Genomic DNA, 20,742 nt, shown 5'->3' on the forward strand with positions numbered 1-20,742 from the left:
ACAGGAGCCGCCCCAGGGCTGCGCCGCGCGCGCACGCACCCGTGTGTGTGTGTGTGTGTGTGTGTGAGTGTGTGTGCACATGTGTGTGTCTCTGTGTGTGTGTCTGTGTGTGTGAGCGTGTGAGTGTATGTATGTGTGTCTGTGTGTGTGAGTGTGTGTTTGTGTGTGTGTCTGTGTGTCTGTGTGTGTCTGTGTGTGTATGCGCATGTGTGTGTCTGTGTGAGTGTGTGTGTGGGTCTGTGTGTGAGAGTGTGTGTGTCTGTGTGAGTGTGTGTCTGTGTGTGTGTGTCTGTGTGAGTGTGTGTGTCTGTGTGTGTGTCTGTGTGCGTGTGTCTGTGTGTGTGTGCACGTGTGTGTCTCTGTGTGTGTGTCAGAGAGTGTGTGAGTGTATGTGTGTGTGTCTGTGTGTGTGTGTGTGAGTGAGAGTGTCTGAGTGAGTGTATGTGTGTGTGTCTGTGTGTGTGTGTATGTGTGTGTCTCTGTGTGTGTGTGTGTGAGTGAGAGTGTCTGTATGTGTGTCTGCGTGTGTGTCTGTGTGTGTGTGTCTGTGTGAGAGTGTGTGTGTGTGTGTGTGTGTGTGAACAGAAAGGGCTGTCCAGCGTCCCTGCTCCTCCGTCCTCGGGGGCCGGAGCGCACAGCCTGAATCTGGCCGCGCAGCGACGGCCCCCGCAGCCTCAGGGACTCGGCTGCCGTCAGAGCTTTCACAGCCCGACGGTGGGTCCCGCCCCGGGTCAGTGTCCCACTCCTGAGCTCATGGGTCAACAGACAGGACGTGTCCCCCCAACACATCAGGTCAGTGATGTGTCGTTCCCCCCCCCCCCCCGCCCCGTCAGGTCAGTGACGTGTGTCCCCCCCGTCAGGTCAGTGACGTGTCCCCCCCGCCCCGTCAGGTCAGTGACGTGTCCCCCCGCCCCGTCAGTGACGTGTCCCCCCGCCCCGTCAGTGACGTGTCCCCCCCGCCCCGTCAGTGACGTGTCCCCCCGCCCCGTCAGGTCAGTGATGTGTTCCCCCCGCCCCGTCAGTGACGTGTGTCCCCCCCGCCCCGTCAGTGACGTGTGTCCCCCCCCGCCCCGTCAGTGACGTGTGTCCCCCCCGCCCCGTCAGTGACGTGTCCCCCCGCCCCGTCAGTGACGTGTGTCCCCCCCGTCAGGTCAGTGACGTGTTCCCCCCGCCCCGTCAGTGACGTGTGTCCCCCCCGCCCCGTCAGTGACGTGTGTCCCCCCCGCCCCGTCAGTGACGTGTCCCCCCGCCCCGTCAGTGACGTGTCCCCCCGCCCCGTCAGGTCAGTGACGTGTCCCCCCCGCCCCGTCAGTGACGTGTCCCCCCGCCCCGTCAGGTCAGTGACGTGTCCCCCTGCCCCGTCAGGTCAGTGACGTGTTCCCCCGCCCCGTCAGGTCAGTGACGTGTCCCCCCGCCCCGTCAGGTCAGTGACGTGTCCCCCTGCCCCGTCAGGTCAGTGACGTGTCCCCCCGCCCCGTCAGGTCAGTGACGTGTCCCCCCGCCCCGTCAGGTCAGTGACGTGTCCCCCCGCCCCATCAGTGACGTGTTCCCCCCCCCGCCCCATCAGTGACGTGTCCCCCTGCCCCGTCAGGTCAGTGACGTGTCCCCCCCGCCCCGTCAGTGACGTGTCCCCCCGCCCCATCAGTGACGTGTCCCCCCCCCCCGCCCCGTCAGTGACGTGTCCCCCCCGCCCCGTCAGGGCAGTGACGTGTCCCCCCCCCCCCGCCCCGTCAGTGACGTGTCCCCCCCGCCCCGTCAGGTCAGTGACGTGTCCCCCCCGCCCCGTCAGGTCAGTGACGTGTCCCCCCCCGCCCTGTCAGTGACATGTCCCCCCCCCCCATCAGTGATATGCACATGTTGCATATCATGCTGGCAGTGCGCATGGAGCCTGCCTGGAAGGGCCCAGGCAGGGAGATTGTCCTTCCCCTGTGACAGCCATGACCTGGGTGCTTGGTGTCACTGTGTCCTTAGTCTCCACTGTGGAGGGAAGAAGTGGGTAGGACAGGGGAGGAGGGAGGTGGGGTAAGGTGGGGAGAGGAGAAGAGAAGAGGGGTGAGGGGGGGAGAGGAGGGGTGCGGAGAGGAGGGAGGGAGGGGATGGGGAGGGGAAGGGAGGAGTGAGGGGAGGGGAAGGGAGAGGAGAGGAGGCATGGGGAGGGATGAGGAGGGGAGGGAGGGATGAGGAGGGGAGGGAGGGATGAGGAGGGGAGGGGTGGGGTGGGGAGGGAAGGAGTGAGGAAAGGGGAAGGGAGAGGAGAGGAGGCGTGGGGAGAGAGGAGAAGAGAGGAGTGGTGAGGGGGGGAGAGGAGGGGGGGAGAGGAGGGAGGGAAGGGATGGGGAGGGGAGGGGTGAGGAGAGGGGAAGGGAGAGGAGAGGAGGCATGGGGAGGGGAAGGGAGAGCCAGGAGGAGAGGGGCGGGGAGAGGTGCAGAGAGCTGACAGGCAGGCCCAGCAGGGTGCTGGTGAAGCCACTGAGAAGGAAGGAGGTGAAAACTCCCCCATGGGCGGGGGGGCACGTGTGCTGGTCTGCTCCTGAGCGTTTCCCTTCCCTGACGTCCGGGCTCCGAGCCGCCGGTGACGTGTCCGTGTCCGTGTCCGTGTCCGTGTCCCCCCAGGCTCTGAGCTACACAGGCAGCCACGAGCCGGTGCACGGCCCCGGCTTAGTGGAGGAGGAAGTGCTGAGAGAGGACGGCTCGGTCGTTAAAAGGTTTGGTCAGCTCGGTGCTGCCTGCCAACTAACCCTTGTCCGACTGCAGAAAACAGAAACGGGCCCCCAAGCCTCTGGTCTGGGAGTCAGGGTGACCCGGCGTGAGGCCAGCAGGGTGTCCCGTGCTGGCGGGCGGAGCCGGGAGCCGGCAGCCGCTCGGAGGCTGCTGTGGTGGCGCTGCCCGCAGCCCGGCCTGTCATCGCCATAACCGCACGTGCTGTGTGACGCTGGGCCTGGCTCTGCATGTGGTGCCCTGGCCGAGTGCCTGCGACACTGAAGTTAGTGTGAGCAGCCGTGTGTGCGTGTGTGCCGTGTGCCGTGTTCCCCGTGGACTGCCTCGCTGCGCCGCGCCCGTGTGGCATTCTCACGACCTGCCGCGTGGACGCTGCTGCTTGCCGTGGGCTCTGCCCGCGCCTCCTGCAGCCTGTGAGCACCGGCTACGTGGCCTGGGTCGGAACACAGAGTCCCCGCGGGCAGTCCTGTGTGCGTCTCCCTGCACAGCCAGGAGAGGGTGCTGTCACGCAGGGCAGATGTGACGGCTGTGGGCGAAGGGCCGTGGGGTCTCCTCCAGGCACATGACAGGCAGGAGCGCTGAGCGTGCGGCGCCTCGGAGGACGCCCGTGGCCGCACTCGGTGCTTCTGGGCCGTGCGGAGGAGCCCGTGGCACGCAGCCCGGCTGGGCTCCAGCCCAGCTCCCCCCAGGCCCTCGCTGCAGCTGTGGCTCCGCCAGGATGCAGACGGCTGCCGGCCCCAGGCCCCGGCTCGGCCCTGTGCGCTCACTCCGTGCAGTGCCCCCTCTGCCCCGGACACAGGTGACCGTCCCCACCAGGACACGCACGAGGTCATAGCACCTCGTCCCACGTGCAGCCTGTGGTGGACACGCGTGCCCCGCACCAAAGCCACGCCTCTGCCGGCTCCCGGAGAGAGAGTCGGCTAGCTGCCTTTTTGGAGCAAAAGAAGTGCAGGCGCTGCCAGGCAGGCTGTGCGGTCTGCCTTTGGGGCCGATGGAAGGTGCCGGCAGAGGCCACCGCTCCATCCTGTTGGAGGGGGTGAGAGGCCGGGGAGCCCCAAGCTCCAGGTGGTCTCAGACACGCGGCGAGGGGTCCGGACACGGGGGTCGGTAGGACAGTGCTGGTGCCCCCCCACCAGCCACCCGCACGGTCCCCGGGGGGCCTGTGAGCAGGGCGTGCCCGCCTCTGGGCGCTGCCGGCCTTCCTGTGGGTTTGACTCGGAGCGCCCCTTACATTCTGAGACTCGGTTTCCTAACTTGCCACCATAGCGGTAGCACCAGCACAGGCAACGCGCTCCGGGCACATGCTGCGGGGGGCAGACGTGCGTTCACGTGTGGGCGGTGAGGCTGAGGCTGACCTGGCCGCCAGGGCGTGTGTTCACGCTCGGAGCGGGGACAGGAGTGGCAGCCGTGGCAGCAGCACTTCGCAGCCGCTAGGTCAGGCGGGAGCGGGAGCTTCGAGTGCGTTTGGCGTGGCGTTTGCCAGGATGAGCCGGTGCGGGTGAGCGGGGCCGCGGAGCAGGGCCCTCACCCGTGTTGTCTGCCCCCAGGACGACGCTGCATAAGGCCCGCACGCAGAAGCGGGCCGTGGTGAGGGACCGGCGCGGGAAGCGCGTGCACCTGGAGGCCCTGGAGGATGTGCCCGAGGCCCTGCAGCAGGACGACCTCCAGCGCGACCTCCAGCAGCTCCTGCGGCGCTTCTGCGGGGAGGCCCCGGAGCGGGAGGCCCCGTGAGCCGCCCGCCCACGCCCGCACACGCCCGCACACGCGGCCCGTTCGTGCCCCTGACGAGAGCTGCCTGGTGACCAGAGCTCCGCCCTCCGGCGCCGTTGGCCTTGGCAACTGGGCTCTCCTCGGCTCGTCGTCCTCCGCTTCGCCCCGCTCCATGGAGCCCCCCCCGGCTCCCGCCCGCAGACTCCCGGCGGCAGCGTCTGGGTCACGTTCATAGAAAACGCTCAGATGAGCAACGTCGGGCGAGAGCCACTGCCCGGCATCACCAATGGGCACCGGGACCCAGGGGCCCGAGGCGCTGGACGCGGCAGGTCACGGGCGGCAGACACGCCGAAGGACGGCGCGCTGCTGCAGCAGAGGCACCTCGACCGCCGCCCTGACCCGGCAGCCATTGCCGGGCGCCGCCGGGCCCGCCAGGGCAGGCGGGAGCCGGCGTCCCGGTGCTAGCAGCTGCCGGGCCTCCTGGCGTCGTCGGGCCTCTGGTTTCGGACCCGCTGGCAGGTGTGGACGAGCTGTAACGGCTGTGGTCTCGGATCTCATTGCTGCTTAGCCAACCGCGCTGTCTTACCCGCGGCCCTCCTCCAGCCGCGACTCCGCAGATAGGACACTGGGAGCAGGACCTGCCCAGACACACCCGCTCAGACGCCTCGCCCGCCGTGGGGGTGGCTCCTCTTTCTCCGGGTTCCCTCCACTGACACCCGCATGCCGCATCTGACACCCTTCCCCGTGAACCCTCTGCCCAGGGAGGCTGTGGGCCAGGCTGCGGGCGGCAGGAGAGGGAGGCTCCTCACCACTTCCGATTGGCTAAAGGCTGCATTTATTTATTGGAAATCCAATCCCTTGGGAACCGAGTGCGTTTCAGAGGGCAGGCTGTGCCCTGGCGACCCCGCCCCTCCTCACCCCCTCAAGTATTGCAAGTATATCCTATGCACAGACACGTCTCCAGGTCAGTTATTTATTAAAGGAAATATATCCACAGAGATGACGTCTAAACCACCCCGGCTCTGTCCTCGCGGATGGAGCCTCCCGGACCCCAGCTGGTCTCCTGTCGTGCAGGAATGAGCCCCTGCTCCCGAGGTCACAACAAGGACACGGCCCTGTGTCCCCACCAGGCGTTTCCTGGCCGGAGTGTCAGCCAGGCCGACCCCAGTGCCCGCACACAGGAAGGAGGCGTCGCTCTGGCTGCCGGACGCGGAGGCGGGAGGGAGGCGGAGACGAGCGGAGGAACGTTCTGTGGTGTGGCTTGCAGTGAGGTGGCGTCTGTGGCAGCGTCCGGTCCTTCACCTTTGTTTTGAATTTGCTGTGTGATCAGAAACCTTGAATACTGTGAGAAGAAGTGATTTTTCAGTTGACGAATCAGCATCTTGTTCCCATGGTGATAACCCTAATTGAATATATCTATGAGGGCATGTATCCGTTAACAGGGGAGTACCGCACTAACCACACGTAGCTGCACACCGTGTACAGTGGCTGTTAACCCAAATAAAGCGTACAGTCTCAGCAGGCCGCGTGCGTGGTGTTCACCCTGAGCTCTGCTTCCGGAGAGGAGCGGTGACTGGGAGGCAGACGGAGCATCAGAGAGGCAGGGAAAGAAACACTGAGGAGAGAAGCATGGGTCGGCTGCCTCCTGCATGCCCCACACTGAGGATGGAGCCCACAGCCCGGGCGTGTGCCCCGATCAGGGGTGGAACCCTGACCCCCTGATTCCTGTGCCCACACTCGGCCCCTGAGCCCCCCAGCGGCTCTGCTGCCGTTTTACCTGTCGCTGCCTACACCATTGCCCCAGCGGCTAAGCCCAGGAGCCAGGCCCTGCCCTGAGGCCCGTGGGCGCTGTTACAGAAGGGGGAAAGCAGGGGTTTCTCTTGGGATCCCTGGTGCCTGAGAAATCCCTGGCGCTCTCAGCACACCTCCATGTGCCTCCCAGTTTATTCTCCATCTTTCAGGTCTGGCTACAAGCAACCTAGAAACTGTATTAGAAACTGTGGGATATGGCAAAGCACAGGGAACCCGGCCTCCAGCCAGGGCCCTGATTCCGGGCCGGACAGCCGGACGGCCAGGCAGCAAGTGTGTGGAGTGGCCGGCGAGCCAGCAGGCGGTGCTGTTCGGGGTGAACAGAAACCTGCGAGACTCGACCTCCTGATGGGAGAGGAAACAGGAGCTCCCGCCGCCTGCTGCTGCCTCCGGCTGTGCCTGGGTGTGTGTGTGTCTGCCCGGCTCCCGTGGGAGCCCCTGGAAGCAGCCCGGCCCGGGAGGGAAGTGCGTCTCCCTCTGCACCTGGGCCCCAGGGCCCCTGACGTTGGGAGGGGCGGGGCTGGGGGGCCGTCTCTAGCGCCCCATGGGATGTTGCCCAGAAGGGAGGTGCGAGAGCTGAGAGGCCCCGGGGAGCCCGCCCTTCCCACCTGCCTGTCCCTGCGTGACGCCCTTCCCGGGGCACGTGACCTGACGGGGAAGTGACGTGTTCCTCTCGGTTCTGGGAGAGATTCTGACAAATTCCTGGGACCCACGGAGCGGGCTGCGGGGACTGAGCCCTGGGGGCGGGGGGGACACACTGGGATTGGGGGGGCCGGGTGGGGGGATAGGGCACACTCCTTCAGGGCGAGCATCAAGGAGGAAGCAGTTCTAAGAAGATGCAACCTGATTGTGTGTAAGTAAGCGTGGGAATCAGAATGAAAGGTGATTTTGTTTAAATGGGAATTAATGAGAATTAGCACAGAAGTGAGAGGAAAGGTACCTCCCCACCTGTGACAGTTAATTCTGTGTCTGGACACCCCGCTGAGCGGGGACCCTGCCATATGGGGCACCACCCACTGGGGCGGGGGCTGGGCGGGCGTGGGGAGGCAGCCATGGGGGTCAGCCCTCTGGGTACAAGGTGGCCAAGGTATTTGACCTGAGGTGAGCACAACTGGGCGTGTCCTTGGAGCCGCCTGTCCCGTTACAGCCAGCGGCTGCCGGAGGTGGAGTGTGTCTCTGTGAGTCTGATGTCCTAGAGCAGGGTCGGCAAGCCACGGCTCGAGAGCCACAGCAGCTTTTAGAGCCCAGCGCATGCATAGTCCACATTCTGGATTAGAGAGGAATCTAGGAATTTCCACAGCGTTTCCATCGCTTCTAATCTGGGAGAACTGGCGGGACTTCCTGCATGTCCCTGGGACATCACAGTCCAAGTGACTTGTCCCTCTTCCCAGGGGAAGGCAGAGATGACCGTCCTCTCCTGGATGCTGCAGAAGGCCCTGCGTGAGCCTGGGCGTCTGCTCAGTGGACAGCGTCGGCCTGCGACCTGAAAGGCCCCAGGTTCGATTCGGGTTGAGGGCATGTGTGCCGCCCGGCACCGCACGGCCAAGGGGAGCCTGAGTGGGGGCGGGTGAAAGGCTTAGAAAAGACAGGCACAGGCGTCCTCAAACTTTTTAAAGTGGGGGCCAGATCACGGTCCCTCAGAGAGCTGGAGGGCCGGACTATATGAACTACTAATTCCTACTGTAACACCTCGGCTGCGCTCACTGCCCAAAAAACCTGGCGGGCCGGATCAGACTCCTCTGCGGGCCGCATGTGGCCCGCGGGCCGTAGTTTGAAGACCCCTGATTGGGTCTGCATGGGACACTGCTTCCTGAGACAGCACCACAGACTACAAGCCATGTCATTATTTTATAGCCGATGCCACGAGGCACAGTGAGGGCGCGGTCAAGATGTTTACAACCTTCTGCTCAACTACATGCACCTGATCCAGCTCTGTTTCCTTGCAGCCTCTATCACTCAGGCATGTGGGGCCACGTGCTCGGACCACAGGCTCCAGCTCACAACCACAGCCGTTGGCTGTCACGGTGCTGGGAGGCCCTGCCCTCCAGGCTGGGACTTGCACGTGGCCACGAGAGGACTGTGCCGTCTCATCAGTCCGAGGCTGGAACCTGCCCAAACACTGTAGCCGTGCCCCACAGGCATGTGCCCGGGTTGTGAGCTTGATCCCCAGTGGAGGATGTGCAGGAGGCAACTAATCCATGATTCTCCCTCATCATGGATGTTCCCCCCCCCCCTCTCTCTCCCCCTCCCTCCCTCCCTCCTCATTCCTTCCTGAAAATATATTTTTTAAAATCTATTACCGAAAAATATTGGCAAGTCACAGGAACGGCTGCTGATAAGGTATGTGGATTTGGAAATACAGGATGTCTGGCAATAATGATCCTATTTACAGCTCTGAGATCTTGTACAGATCTCCATCCTGCCCCGTTTGGTTTCTTTACTGGAAGGCTAGGAGAATTACAGGGGCTTGTAAAGGGAATCATAAGTCCTCTTTCTACATACTCCTATATAATAAACGGCTAATATGCAATTTGTATCCTCCAGAGTTCAATCCACTGGGAGTTTGACTGTTCAGTATGACATGTACTGACCACCAGGGGGCAGCGTGGAATGAAAGAACCAGCAGCCAGGGGAAGGAAGGCCAGGCCTTCATGCACCAGGTCTCTAGTCTACATATCTAAAAGCCTAAGGGACTGGCCAGCTGTCCAGTAGCTATCATGCGCACTGACCACCAGGGGGCAGACACTCAACGCAGGAGCAGAACCACAGGCGTGGAAATGTGGAACGGACTGATGAATCTCAGGGAAGTGGGGAGGGGGGAGGGGGGGACGAGATTAACCAAAGATCTTATATGCACACTGGAGGCCTGCCCAGGGGTCCTCGAAGCTGGATTCGTGCACTGGGGGTCCCTGGGCCTGGCCTGCGGGGATCAGGCCAAAACCGGCTCTCTGACATCCCCCAAGGGGTCCCGGAGAGCAAGAGGGCGCAGGCCGGCCAAGGGACTCTGCTGCTGCAGGAATCCATGCACTGGGCCTCTAGTCCTATATAACGGGCTTAATCCAGCAAATGCCTCAGGTCTCAGAGAATGTTGGTGAATATCAGATAGAGCAAAGTATTTCCAATAGTTATTTTTATTTTATTTTTATTTTTTATATTTACACTTGTCAAATTTATATTGTAAGACATATAACTACAGAAGTATAGATAAATGTATTCATTGCACTTTAAAGTTGATAAAGTGAACTCACATATAGAGACCACCCAGTTACAAAATGGAACACTTCCAGTTTCTTAAAATTCCCTTGTAGATTACAGACTATTTGGTGATGAAAAGGATCATTTCAGATTTGAATTACTCAGTTCCACGATGATGAGTCCATGATTGTCTTTAGGACAGAACTAACTCTGTAGGAGTCCACAGCAGCGTTTCATGACATCTCGAAAGGCCTCGATGAATTTGTCATTCCGGAGGGTGAAGATAAATGGGTTCAGAAAAGGATTCAATACTAAAACCATCACTGATGCTACCCTGTTGTACTCGGCTGCCTGCGTTTGCTTGGGTTTCACATAGAGGAACAGGCAGGTGCCATAGCCGATCACAACCATGATGAAGTGGGAGGCACATGCAGAGAAGGCTTTCTTCCGGCCAGAGGCTGAAGGGATCTTGAGGATGGTGGAGATGATGTAAGTTCCAACAGTTATTGAAATAGGCGTGATCTTGCCAATATCTGTACTGGAAAGGGCCAAAGTTGCATTGGGACTTCCTGCAGCAAACTTTCAGTTTCAAGGTTATTTTCCTCGGAAGTTTCTTTAAGATCATCATTTCCCCAACTGGTTCACATCTGGCTCTTTTAGTTCTAAGTACATGTCGCTCTCCAGGAAAAGGAGGGCATCACGGGTTTCAGAAAACCTATCAGATGAACTGGGGCCGATTTGACCAGTAAAGTATAGCTTGGCCCATAACATGCCCCGGGGGGCTCTGGTTTTAAAACAGCTGTCAGTCGGTTGGTACCCCTCCCTGCCGTTGGCACACAAGCTTGACTTGGAGCGAGAGGGAGCCTCGCTGGGTGGGGTTAAGAACAGGTAAAGTGGCCCCAGGCCCCCAAGGGCTTCCCCGCCTTCCTCGTAGGACCATTTCTCCAGAGTACGAGAGAGGAGGGAGGTGGCCTCGCCCAGTCCTCAGAGCTTCCCTGTTCGCTTCTGTCCTTCTTCTCTCTGTAAACCCCATTCCGATCTTTCTAAGGGTGACCTGGCTTTTTATAGTAAAAACAGACTCCTTTCTCTTCTTTTCCAAGAGATTTCTGAGTAGAATTAATTTGTTAGCTTAATTGTTGGAGCTGTAAATTCATACTTTGGGCAGCTTATCTTTCTCTCCTTTTAAATAGTTTTAGATAGCTGATCAAGTAGAATACCCAGCCTGTCAGTTTGATTTATGTGGTTTGAACAAAGTTACAAGCTCTTCATCTAGTCCTTCCAAAAATGCCAAATTTAGTAAGGGATCATTTTGATGATCCTTGAAACGGTCTGGAGACAGACCTGAGTACTGTTGGGAAGTTTTCCAAACATTCGAAGAAATTAATCGCTGGCTGGTCAGGCTTCCCTTTCCATTGCTGGGTCTCGGTCCAGTCCATTTTCTGAGGAAAAAATCTCTGCTATTCTATCTAATAAAAAGGCAATATGCAAATCAACCATCACACCCTCACAAAGATGGCGGTGCCCAGTCCCCTCAGTCCCACTGCAGTCCCCCACTCCCAGGGGCGGCAGGTGGGTCCTGCTGAGTCCCCAGTCCTTTTAGTCCCGCAGGCAGCAAGCGGCAAGCCCGCCCTGCAGAGAGCAGAGAACCCCCGGGCTGGCCTAGCTGTCAGCGGGCATGCCCTGCGGCCCCCGGATTGGAGAGGGTACAGGTCATGCTGAGGGAGCAGCCGAGCATGAATTTCATGCACTGGGCCTCTAGTAACTTGGCAAAGCTGGTGAGCTAACTCCCTGCATTTCCCCCTTTCTCTCTCTCTTTTAGTGTGTGTGTGTTTTTTAAGATATTTTTTTTTTTATTGATTTCATAGAGAAGGAGAGAGAGAAACATCAAGGATGAGGTTCCTGGACCGGGTGCCTCTTACACGCCCCACACTGGGGTCGAGCCCCATGCGCCCCGGGCATGCGCCCTGACTGGCGTTGAACTGTGACCTCCTGGCTCACAGCTGGACAGAACCACTGGCCAGGCTCCCTCTGCCTTAGGAATCCTCTGCAGGGAACCTTGTTCGCCATCCTGCCGCCTTGCGCTCAGAAACCAGCGGATGCGTTCACTGGGACGGTCAGAAGAGCCAGGGTCACCTGTCCTAACGGCTCAATGCCTTCGCGAAGCCCGGGGTCCGTCAGGTCCGAGGATCATGCACAATTGCTGGCTGCCCTCTACCGGAGACGGGCGTTCCGGAAAGGGGCTGCGGGACTCCAGAACGATCTTTCTGTGTGTGCACCCGCCGTCCCCAGGCCAGCAGGGGGAGGCAGGGAGGGGACGCAGGAGGAGGAAGAGGCCAGTGGAGGGCAGGCGGCGTCAGGAGGCTCTGAGAGCAAAGGTGCCGCGAGCGGAGCGGGCGGCGGTCTTGGCTCTTGCTCGCTTCAGAACCTGCCTTAGCTCAGAGACGGGCTCTCTAAAACGTTCTTACTAACTTCCTGGGGGAAGCTTCTAACTTTCAATTAAGCCCAGTGCCCCACTCTAGCCGGTTTGGCTCAGTGGATAGAGCGTCGCCCTGGAGTGGAGGATCTCAGGTTCAGTGCCGGTCGCGGCATGTGTCTCTGCTCAGGCTTGGCGCCCAGCCCTGGCCGGGGAGCGTGCAGAAGGCAAGCAATTCAGGCGTCTCTTCCACATGGACGTTCCTCTCGCTCTCCTTCCCTTCCACTCTCTCTCGGAAAACAAACAACAGAAAAAGGAACAGTATCCTCGGGTGAGGATTAACAACAGCTAAGCTCCCCATCCATTCATTTAACCTTAGAGCCGGCTTTTTCTAGTGCTTGGAGGTCAAAAGTGCCCCACTTTGGCCATTTCAAGCTGACACCACTTTTAGCTCAATTGCCCCGTTTCTGTAGACATTTGCCAGTTGAAATTCCATGCGAATTGTACACGTTTCCCGTGGCAGTATTAGTAGGGAGTTGGGATTCTTGGGGTTTATCCACCTTGGCTGTGCAGTTTCCGTTTTTGATTTTAGTTTCTTCGGATGTCTGCCGAGTCTGAGCGCCTTCGCTAGGCTGTGTGGTGGGTCAGGTGTGCGGCTGGCCGTGGCTCCGCGGGGCTCTGCCTGGAGCCGCACCCCCCTCTGGTGTGCCTGGGTCCCTCTCGGCTGTCTACCCCCAGCGGCTCAGGGCCCAGGGCCCGCCCCATGCGCCTGTTAGTTTCATTACAGTTGAGCTGGAGCTTCCCTGTGGGGCTCCTGCTTGCCCTGAGGAGTGACCTTGGACACCTCCTCAAAGGTCCCTGGTCCCTAAAAACACCGCCGTTCGGGCTGGAGGGAGGACCTGCCCTTTTAGCTTCTGAGGGGAACAAGGTCAGCTCCCCTCACAGGGGAGGGGTTTACACTCAGACTTTCCGAAAGCCATTCCAGCCCGAAGCCCAAGTCAAAGCCCAAATCAAAACCGGCCACCGGTCTCCAGCCTGTGCTTTAGCGCCCCCTGGAGGATCTAAAATACAGCTCAGCGCGTGCTGGCCTGGGCTCAGCAGTTCAGCATCTACCAGGGAGCCAAGAGGCCACAGGTTCCATTTTCTGACAGGGCACATGCTGGGGGGTGGGGGGGTGGGGGGGGCGCGCAGGAGGCAGCCAATGGGTGATTCTCTCCCCCCTCCCTTCTCTGAAATCAATAAAAACACATTTAAAAATAAGACTACAGCTCAGATAAAATCAGACTCTATCAAACACAGGGAAGGTCCTGGATCCAAGAGACACCCCACCCGTCGGGAGGGGAGCCGGCGGGCTCAGGGGCCCTTTGCGGACCCTCACTCCGGGTCTGGGCTGCAGGGCGGCCAGTGAGCCACGTGAGGTCGCTGCAGGAGAAACGAAACCCGTGAAGAAGTTCTGAGAGTTTATCTGAGCCAAACTGTTGACAAATGCCGAAAAGGAAAGTCCCAGCGGATTGCGAGGATGCTCCTGAGAACGCGGCTTTTCATCGTGTGGCACGTGGGCCTCCTGACCTGGAGGGCGGAGAGAGCAGAGCGGGGCCGGGGGCAGGGGGACAACGGCCCTGAGACTGGGTGACAGACGGCCTCTTCCTTACCCAGGGCTGCAGGGCCGGTCGCGGCACCGAGGCACCTGTGCGTGGAGGGCTCGGCAAAGGGGAGTCACGTTCACATCCCAAGGAAAAGGCGTCAGACGTGGGCCGGCCGGGCTCCCCGTCACTGCGTTTGGTAAAACAGGTTCCCATTTCGGTCCGTCTCCGCTCTCGGGGCGAGGCTGCTCGCAGCCCCCGGGCGGCGGTGCGCGCGGGGCGTGTCGGCGTGTCCGGCCGGCGTCTGGCTCTGGCCATTGGCTCCTCCTCAGTGCCAGCAGAGTGCCAAGTTGGGGTGCAGTGAGGCAGCCCTGGGCCCAGTTCCCTCCCATCTGGACAGCTCGCTCCGCTGGCCCCGCCGTGCCCGCGGCTCTGCCTGTGCACCGGGCTGGTGAGAGCGGGGAGGGGGCACGGGGCCGGCTTTAGAGATGGAGCCGCTCCGCGCAGCCGCCCCAGCCGTCTCCCCGCTCAGCACCGCCGCGCGGAGGAGGCACAGGCTCCCGCGGCGAAGGGCCCAGACGAAGGGCCACGCCGACCCCCGGCGGGCACGGCCCTCAGCGCAGGTCTGCTCCCAGCCTGGGCAGGGTGCCTGCAGGAGCCGCCGTCCCTGTGCCTCTCTCTCTGCCCTCCTCCTCCCTCCCTCCCCCTCGTCTGAAAACTCTCCTCAGCGAGTCCTGGAGAAGTGAGAGGAGACGTGGAGGTGACTTTACTGATTGGTTGATTGATTGGAGAGAGAGAGAGAGAGGGAGAGAGAGAGAGAGAGATGGAGTAGTTGTTGCACTCACTGGTTGATTCCTGTATGTGTTGGCTGAGAATCAGTCCAAACAGGATTAAGATTTAAGCAGCTGAGCCGGGACTGAAGGTGATTTTTTTTTTTTTTTAAATCTAGGCTTCAACAGTTTTTTTTTCTTTTTAAAATATATTTTTATTAATTTCAGAGAGAAAGGGAAAGAGAGAGAAGCATCAATGATAAGAGAGAATCATGGATCGGCTGCCTCCTGCACACCCCACACAGGGGACGGAGCCCACCACCCGGGCCTTAACCGGGATCAACCCTGACCTCCCGGTTCATAGGTCGACGCTCAGCCGCTGAGCCTGCCGCTGGGGTCCCGGCCGGCTTTGGAGGAGCAGAGAGGACGCCTGGGAGCGGAGGAGCCGGAGACCGGGAAGCACACCTCCATTCCGCCTGGAGCTCCTGTCGGAGGCAGGCGGACGGGGACTCCCGGCCCTCCCGTTAGGAGGAGGGCCTGCCAGGGGCTCCACAGGCTGAGGTCAGCGGACGCACAGACGTGCCAGCTGGCGAAGGCGGAGAAGCCGGGCAGAGCACGGCGCATGCTCCTCGTCAGGCTCACGGGCAGTCCCGGGCGGCACTGCCAGGCCCTGGCACCCACACTGCACCCCGTCCGGGGCGTCACTCAGTCCCACCAGTGCTCAGGGTGTTTCTTCAGAGCTCTGTGTGTTTTGAGCAGAAACCTTTTATCCAATGTGTGTTTGAAAGGTTTTCCTCCCAGTGTGTGGCCTGTTTTGTTTTATTCTCCAAATTCTTTTACAGAGTGTTTTTCCAATTTTATGAAGTCTATATTATTGAATTTTGTAAATTAAAATTTATGTCCAGCACAGCCAGCATGGTCAGTGGGGGTGTTTGTGAGTGTGCAGGAGGCAACCCATCAATGATTCTCATCATTGATGTTTCCCTCTCCCCCATCCCCTTCCTCTCTGAAACCAATAAAGATATTTTAGAAAAATAAAATCTGCTACACAACTGTGTTTATGTAAATGACCTGAACCCTGAGGACTAGAATGGCCGGCCTTCTTGAGGCCAGAGGTGGTGCCAGGCTGGAGAGGCGGCCAGCCCAGGCAGAGGTGGGTGCGGGGCAGAAGGTGCCCCTCAGGGCCTATGAGGGGGGCAGAGCTGGGGGCTGCGCTGAGGCCTGGCTGGCGGGAGGGGTGAGGCGCCTGGTGCGCTGCAGCCCGCTGGAGCCTGTGGGCACACTCCCGCTCCCTCAGGACCCTTTCCTGGGGGCGCCCCAGGTTCCGGTGGGACCCCTTTTTGTGACCCTCCCCCGGGCGGGGTTCGGGGTGCACTCCTTCCAAATGGACGAGTTAATGGCTCAGCCAGACCGTGCAGTGAGGGGCCCAAACAGGGAAGGCTGGCGGCTGGGAGCCGGTGACCAGCACAGAGGGCGCCGCGTTTGGTGGAAAACCTGCGGATTAGTGAGCACCAGAACTGTATGTGGTCACTCAGATGACCACAGTCTGCCGTTCGTACTTGGTCTCGCCCACAATTCCTGCTCGCACCCTGGAAACCCTGGAGTTTCCCAAGAGGTGAAAGGGATCAGGTCCTTTGTTCTGTGGAGAAGGCGACCTCAGCACAGCACCCAAGGCGGGCTGGTTGCCAGGGGACTCTGGGATTGAGGGATGGGGCTTCCAGTCCCAGCGCCAACCCCCGACCTCCAGAGCGCTGACCGCCCCCCCAGAGCGCGGACCGCCCCCCCAGAGCGCGGACCGCCCACCCAGAGCGCAGACCGGCCCCCCGGGGAGTGGACAGGCCCCCCGGAGCGCGGACCGGCCCCTGGAGAAGGGACAGGCCCCCGGAGCGCGGACAGGCCCCCGGAGAAGGGACAGGCCCCCGGAGCGCGGACAGGCCCCCGGAGCGCGGACAGGCCCCCGGAGAAGGGACAGGCCCCCGGAGCGCGGACAGGCCCCCGGAGAAGGGACAGGCCCCCGGAGCGCGGACAGGCCCCCGGAGAAGGGACAGGCCCCCGGAGCGCGGACAGGCCCCCGGAGCGCGGACAGGCCCCCGGAGAAGGGACAGGCCCCCGGAGCGCGGACAGGCCCCTGGAGCGTGGACAGGCCCCCGGAGAAGGGACAGGCCCCCCGGAGAAGGGACAGGCCCCCCGGAGAAGGGACAGGCCCCCGGAGCGCGGACAGGCCCCCAGAGAAGGGACAGGCCCCCCGGAGTGCGGACAGGCCCCCCGGAGCGCGGACAGGCCCCCGGAGAAGGGACAGGCCCCCGGAGCGCGGACAGGCCCCCGGAGAAGGGACAGGCCCCCCGGAGCGCGGACAGGCCCCCGGAGAAGGGACAGGCCCCCGGAGAAGGGACAGGCCCCCGGAGCGCGGACAGGCCCCCGGAGAAGGGACAGGCCCCCCGGAGTGCGGACAGGCCCCCCGGAGCGCGGACAGGCCCCCGGAGAAGGGACAGGCCCCCCGGAGCGCGGACAGGCCCCCGGAGAAGGGACAGGCCCCCGGAGAAGGGACAGGCCCCCGGAGCGCGGACAGGCCCCCCGGAGAAGGGACAGGCCCCCGGAGAAGGGACAGGCCCCCGGAGAAGGGACAGGCCCCCGGAGAAGGGACAGGCCCCCGGAGCGCGGACAGGCCCCCGGAGAAGGGACAGGCCCCCGGAGAAGGGAGCTAACCCACCAGGGCAGGTGAGCCTGGGGAACAGGAGTCGCTGGGGGAGGCTGAGGAGCGGGGAGCCAGAGGGCTGTCCAGCCTGGTCTGCACCCGCCTCTCCGTCCTCTCCCTGCCCGGGAGGGCCCGGGGGGCGCTGGGGCACCAGGCCTGCCTGAGGGAGTCGGGGCGACCGGAGGGAGCGGGGTGCTCTCCCTCGCACGGGGCTGGGCCGGGACGCTTCCTGAGGGTCCCAGGGCGGGGGCTCCAGCAGCCACAGCCCAGCGGACCTCCCACTAGGAGATGGGGAGCCAGGTCTGCAGGTCAGACTCCTGCGCAGCCCCTTCCCTCCTGCGGTCCGGGCTGCCTCCCCCCGCCCCCGCCCCGCTGTCCATCTGCAGGGACGGAGCTCATGTTTAGTTCAGGTCCCGGTGGGGAGGAGGCCTGGGAAGGGGAGGGGAGAGGAGGGAGGGGATGAGGGAAATGAGAGGAGAGGAGAGGAGGGGAAGAGGGGAGGGCAGGGCAGGGCAGGGCAGGGGAGGGGAAGAGGGGAGAGAAGGGCAGGGGAGGGGAGGGAGGGCTGGAGACACCTAGGCCATTCGCTGGCAGCCCAGTCCTCCAGGCCCAGGTGCTTGGGGGCAGAGGGAGGCTGAGCCCGTCAGGGGCTGTGGACATGCGTCCCGGAGTGCGGGCCCAGCCTGCGTGGCTCCTGGAGGTCTGGTGCTGAGGGCGGGTCCCCACCCAGGCCCGGGGACTGCACCCCGTTATCCAGGGGTGGAGACACCTGGCTGGTTTGCAAGAACAAAGTGTGAAGAAATGTCATGGATACCTTTATGAGGCGGCCCAGTAATTTTAAATTGACTTCAGAAAGGGAGAAGGAGAGATGGAGACATCAATGATAGTCATTGCACATGGGGGATCAAGCCTGCAATCCGGGCGTGTGCCCTGACCTTGACCTCCTGGTTCAAGGTCAATGCTCAGCCACTGAGCCACGCCAGCCAGGCCGTTGCCAATTACGTTGGAGTGGAATGTGTCCTGAGACTGAACTGAGAAATGGTCCCTCGGTTTTATGAACCTTTTTTTTTTTTTTTTAAAATATATTTTATTGATTTTGTACAGAGAGGAAGGGAGAGAGATAGAGAGTAAGAAACATCAATGAGAGAGTCGTCGATCAGCTGCCTCTTGCACATCCCCCACTGGGGACATGCCCGCAACCAAGGTACATGCCCTTGACCGGAATCGAACCCGGGACCCTTCAGTCCCCAAGCCGACACTCTATCCATTGAGCCAAACTGGTCTCGGCTATGAACCCTTTTTCATTCCATTTTTTTTTTTTTTAGGAAGGGGAGTGATGTGATCAGCTTTAAGTTTTTTGTTTTTTGTTTTTAATATTTTATTGATTTTTCACAGAGAGGAAGAGAGAGGGATACAGAGTCAGAAACATCGATGAGAGAGAATCATCAATCAGTTGCCTCCTGCACACCCCCTACTGGGGATGTGCCCGCAACCAAGGTACATGCCCTTGATTGGAATCGAACCTGGGACCTTTCAGTCCCCAAGCCGATGCTCTATCCACTGAGCCAAACCAGTCTTGGCTTTCATTCCAGTCTTACAGTCGCAGGAGGGGTTCTATTTCTTGGGATTTCCTTCTCCTGAGATTGGCCACTGGCGTGGATGCCATCAGCCGCTGCTCCTCCCTCGGGGCTTGGACAGGAGGCACCCAGCTTTCCGCCCTGTCACCGCGGACACCAGCGAGGCTGTGCTGTCGCCTGGCCGGGCCGGCCGTGGGCTTTGGCGGGCGGGTGTCCCTCTGGCTACGTGAGGTGCTGGACGTGAGGAGCATTGATTGGTGCGGAGAGCAGCAGAGCCCGCCCAATGCTGGCGGCCTCACCCAATCAGTCACCGTGACCAGAACAGAGCTGCCCCTCCGGCAACAGGAGGATCCGGCTGCCGCTGCCCGGCCCCAGCCCTGGACCGAGCCCCGGGCCCCGCTCGGCCTCCGCAGCGGCCAAACCTGCGTCAGTCTGTGGGCCCTGCCGGCCTCCCCCTCCGGATGCCCTGCCGGCCTCCCCCTCCGGATGCCCTGCCGGCCTCCCCCTCCGGATGCCCTGCCGGCCTCCCCCTCCGGATGCCCTGCCGGCCTGGCCTCCCCCTCCGGATGCCCTGCCGGCCTGGCCTCCCTCTCCGGATGCCCTGCCGGCCTCCCCCTCCGGATGCCCTGCCGGCCTGGCCTCCCCCTCCGGATGCTCTGCCGGCCTCCCCCTCCGGATGCCCTGCCGGCCTGGCCTCCCCCTCCGGATGCCCTGCCGGCCTCCCTCTCCGGATGCCCTGCCGGCCTGGCCTCCCCCTCCGGATGCCCTGCCGGCCTCCCTCTCCGGATGCCCTGCCGGCCTGGCCTCCCCCTCCGGATGCCCTGCCGGCCTGGCCTCCCCCTCCGGATGCCCTGCCGGCCTCCCCCTCCGGATGCCCTGCCGGCCTGGCCTCCCCCTCCGGATGCCCTGCCGGCCTCCCTCTCCGGATGCCCTGCCGGCCTGGCCTCCCCCTCCGGATGCCCTGCCGGCCTGGCCTCCCCCTCCGGATGCCCTGCCGGCCTCCCCCTCCGGATGCCCTGCCGGCCTGGCCTCCCCCTCCGGATGCCCTGCCGGCCTGGCCTCCCTCTCCGGATGCCCTGCCGGCCTCCCCCTCCGGATGCCCTGCCGGCCTCCCCCTCCGGATGCCCTGCCGGCCCCCCCCTCCGGATGCCCCGCCGGCCCCCCCCTCCGGATGCCCTGCCGGCCTCCCCCTCCGGATGCCCTGCCGGCCTCCCTCTCCGGATGCCCTGCCGGCCTGGCCTCCCTCTCCGGATGCCCTGCCGGCCTCCCCCTCCGGATGCCCTGCCGGCCTCCCCCTCCGGATGCCCTGCCGGCCTCCCCCCCCGGATGCCCTGCCGGCCTCCCCCTCCGGATGCCCTGCCGGCCTCCCCCTCCGGATGCCCTGCCGGCCTCCCCCTCCGGATGCCCTGCCGGCCTCCCCCTCCGGATGCCCTGCCGGCCTCCCCCTCCGGGTGCCCTGCCGGCCTCCCCCTCCGGATGCCCTGCCGGCCTCCCCCTCCGGATGCCCTGCCGGCCTCCCCCTCCGGATGCCCTGCCGGCTGTGCCACAGAGAACCAGAACCAGAGGGCCGCCAGGGCCTCGTCCTTCCGAGTCAGCCCCTCGGGCCGGCCCCCAGGCCCGCCCGGCCGAGCCACCGGCTGCCGGCGCGGCCCCTGGGGAGGGCGAGGCGAAGGCAGGGCCACCCGCCCAGCGGGAGCCTCGTGTGGCCCTCGTCCCGCACACCCCCGGACACGGCGGGTCACGGCGGGGCCCTGGTTCATTCTGAAAGGAAGTGTGTGCTGAGGAGGGGAAGGCGGCGAGAGGAGGGAGGGCAGGCCTGTTCACGGTGTGGCCGGCGGCCGCGCCGCGGACAGGAGGGAGCAGGGTCCCGCGCTCCCCCGGCTGGTGCATAACTGCCCGCGGCTCCTCAGGGCAGACCCCGAGGGGAAGCACAGGCCCAGGGAGGCCCCAGAGCGGCTTCCTCCTGCGCTGGCGGGAGGCGGGCACAAAGGTGAGACCCCAGAGAAGCGGGGTCCACGCTGGGCGAGGCTCCGGAGGGAGGGAGGGGCCGGCTCTGGTGCGGATGGGGTGACATGACAGCTGTCCGCGGGCTCCGGCCCACCTGCCTGGGGCGCGGGGGGCCCTGGGGGGCCGCAGCCAAGCACAGGCCCCTGGGTTCCCATTGGGAACAGCAGGACCCAGTGCGGGGCCTGGGGAAAGGGGTCTCGGCGGGCTGAGGAGGGGGGTGGCAGCAGCCAGTGTGGCCTCCGGCGGGGCCGTGCCGGCCACACCC

At 62.7% G+C, this 20,742-nt stretch overlaps 1 protein-coding gene across 1 annotated transcript in view; it reads left to right on the top strand.

Annotated features, from left to right (window-relative positions):
• ANK2 (ankyrin 2) overlaps positions 1-20,742 on the top strand; it is a 177,211-nt gene that overhangs the window by 156,072 nt on the left and 397 nt on the right. The window contains exons 50-53 of the mRNA XM_045586032.1: positions 2,614-2,705; positions 4,266-4,466; positions 10,961-10,967; positions 13,651-13,661. Of these exons, the coding sequence (XP_045441988.1) occupies positions 2,614-2,705; positions 4,266-4,449 (276 nt within the window). The 3' untranslated portion in view covers positions 4,450-4,466; positions 10,961-10,967; positions 13,651-13,661. The remainder of the gene's footprint in view (positions 1-2,613; positions 2,706-4,265; positions 4,467-10,960; positions 10,968-13,650; positions 13,662-20,742) is intronic.

This window comes from Pipistrellus kuhlii, unplaced genomic scaffold, assembly GCF_014108245.1.
Source record: "Pipistrellus kuhlii isolate mPipKuh1 unplaced genomic scaffold, mPipKuh1.p scaffold_m20_p_21, whole genome shotgun sequence".
Lineage (NCBI taxonomy): Eukaryota > Metazoa > Chordata > Mammalia > Chiroptera > Vespertilionidae > Pipistrellus > Pipistrellus kuhlii.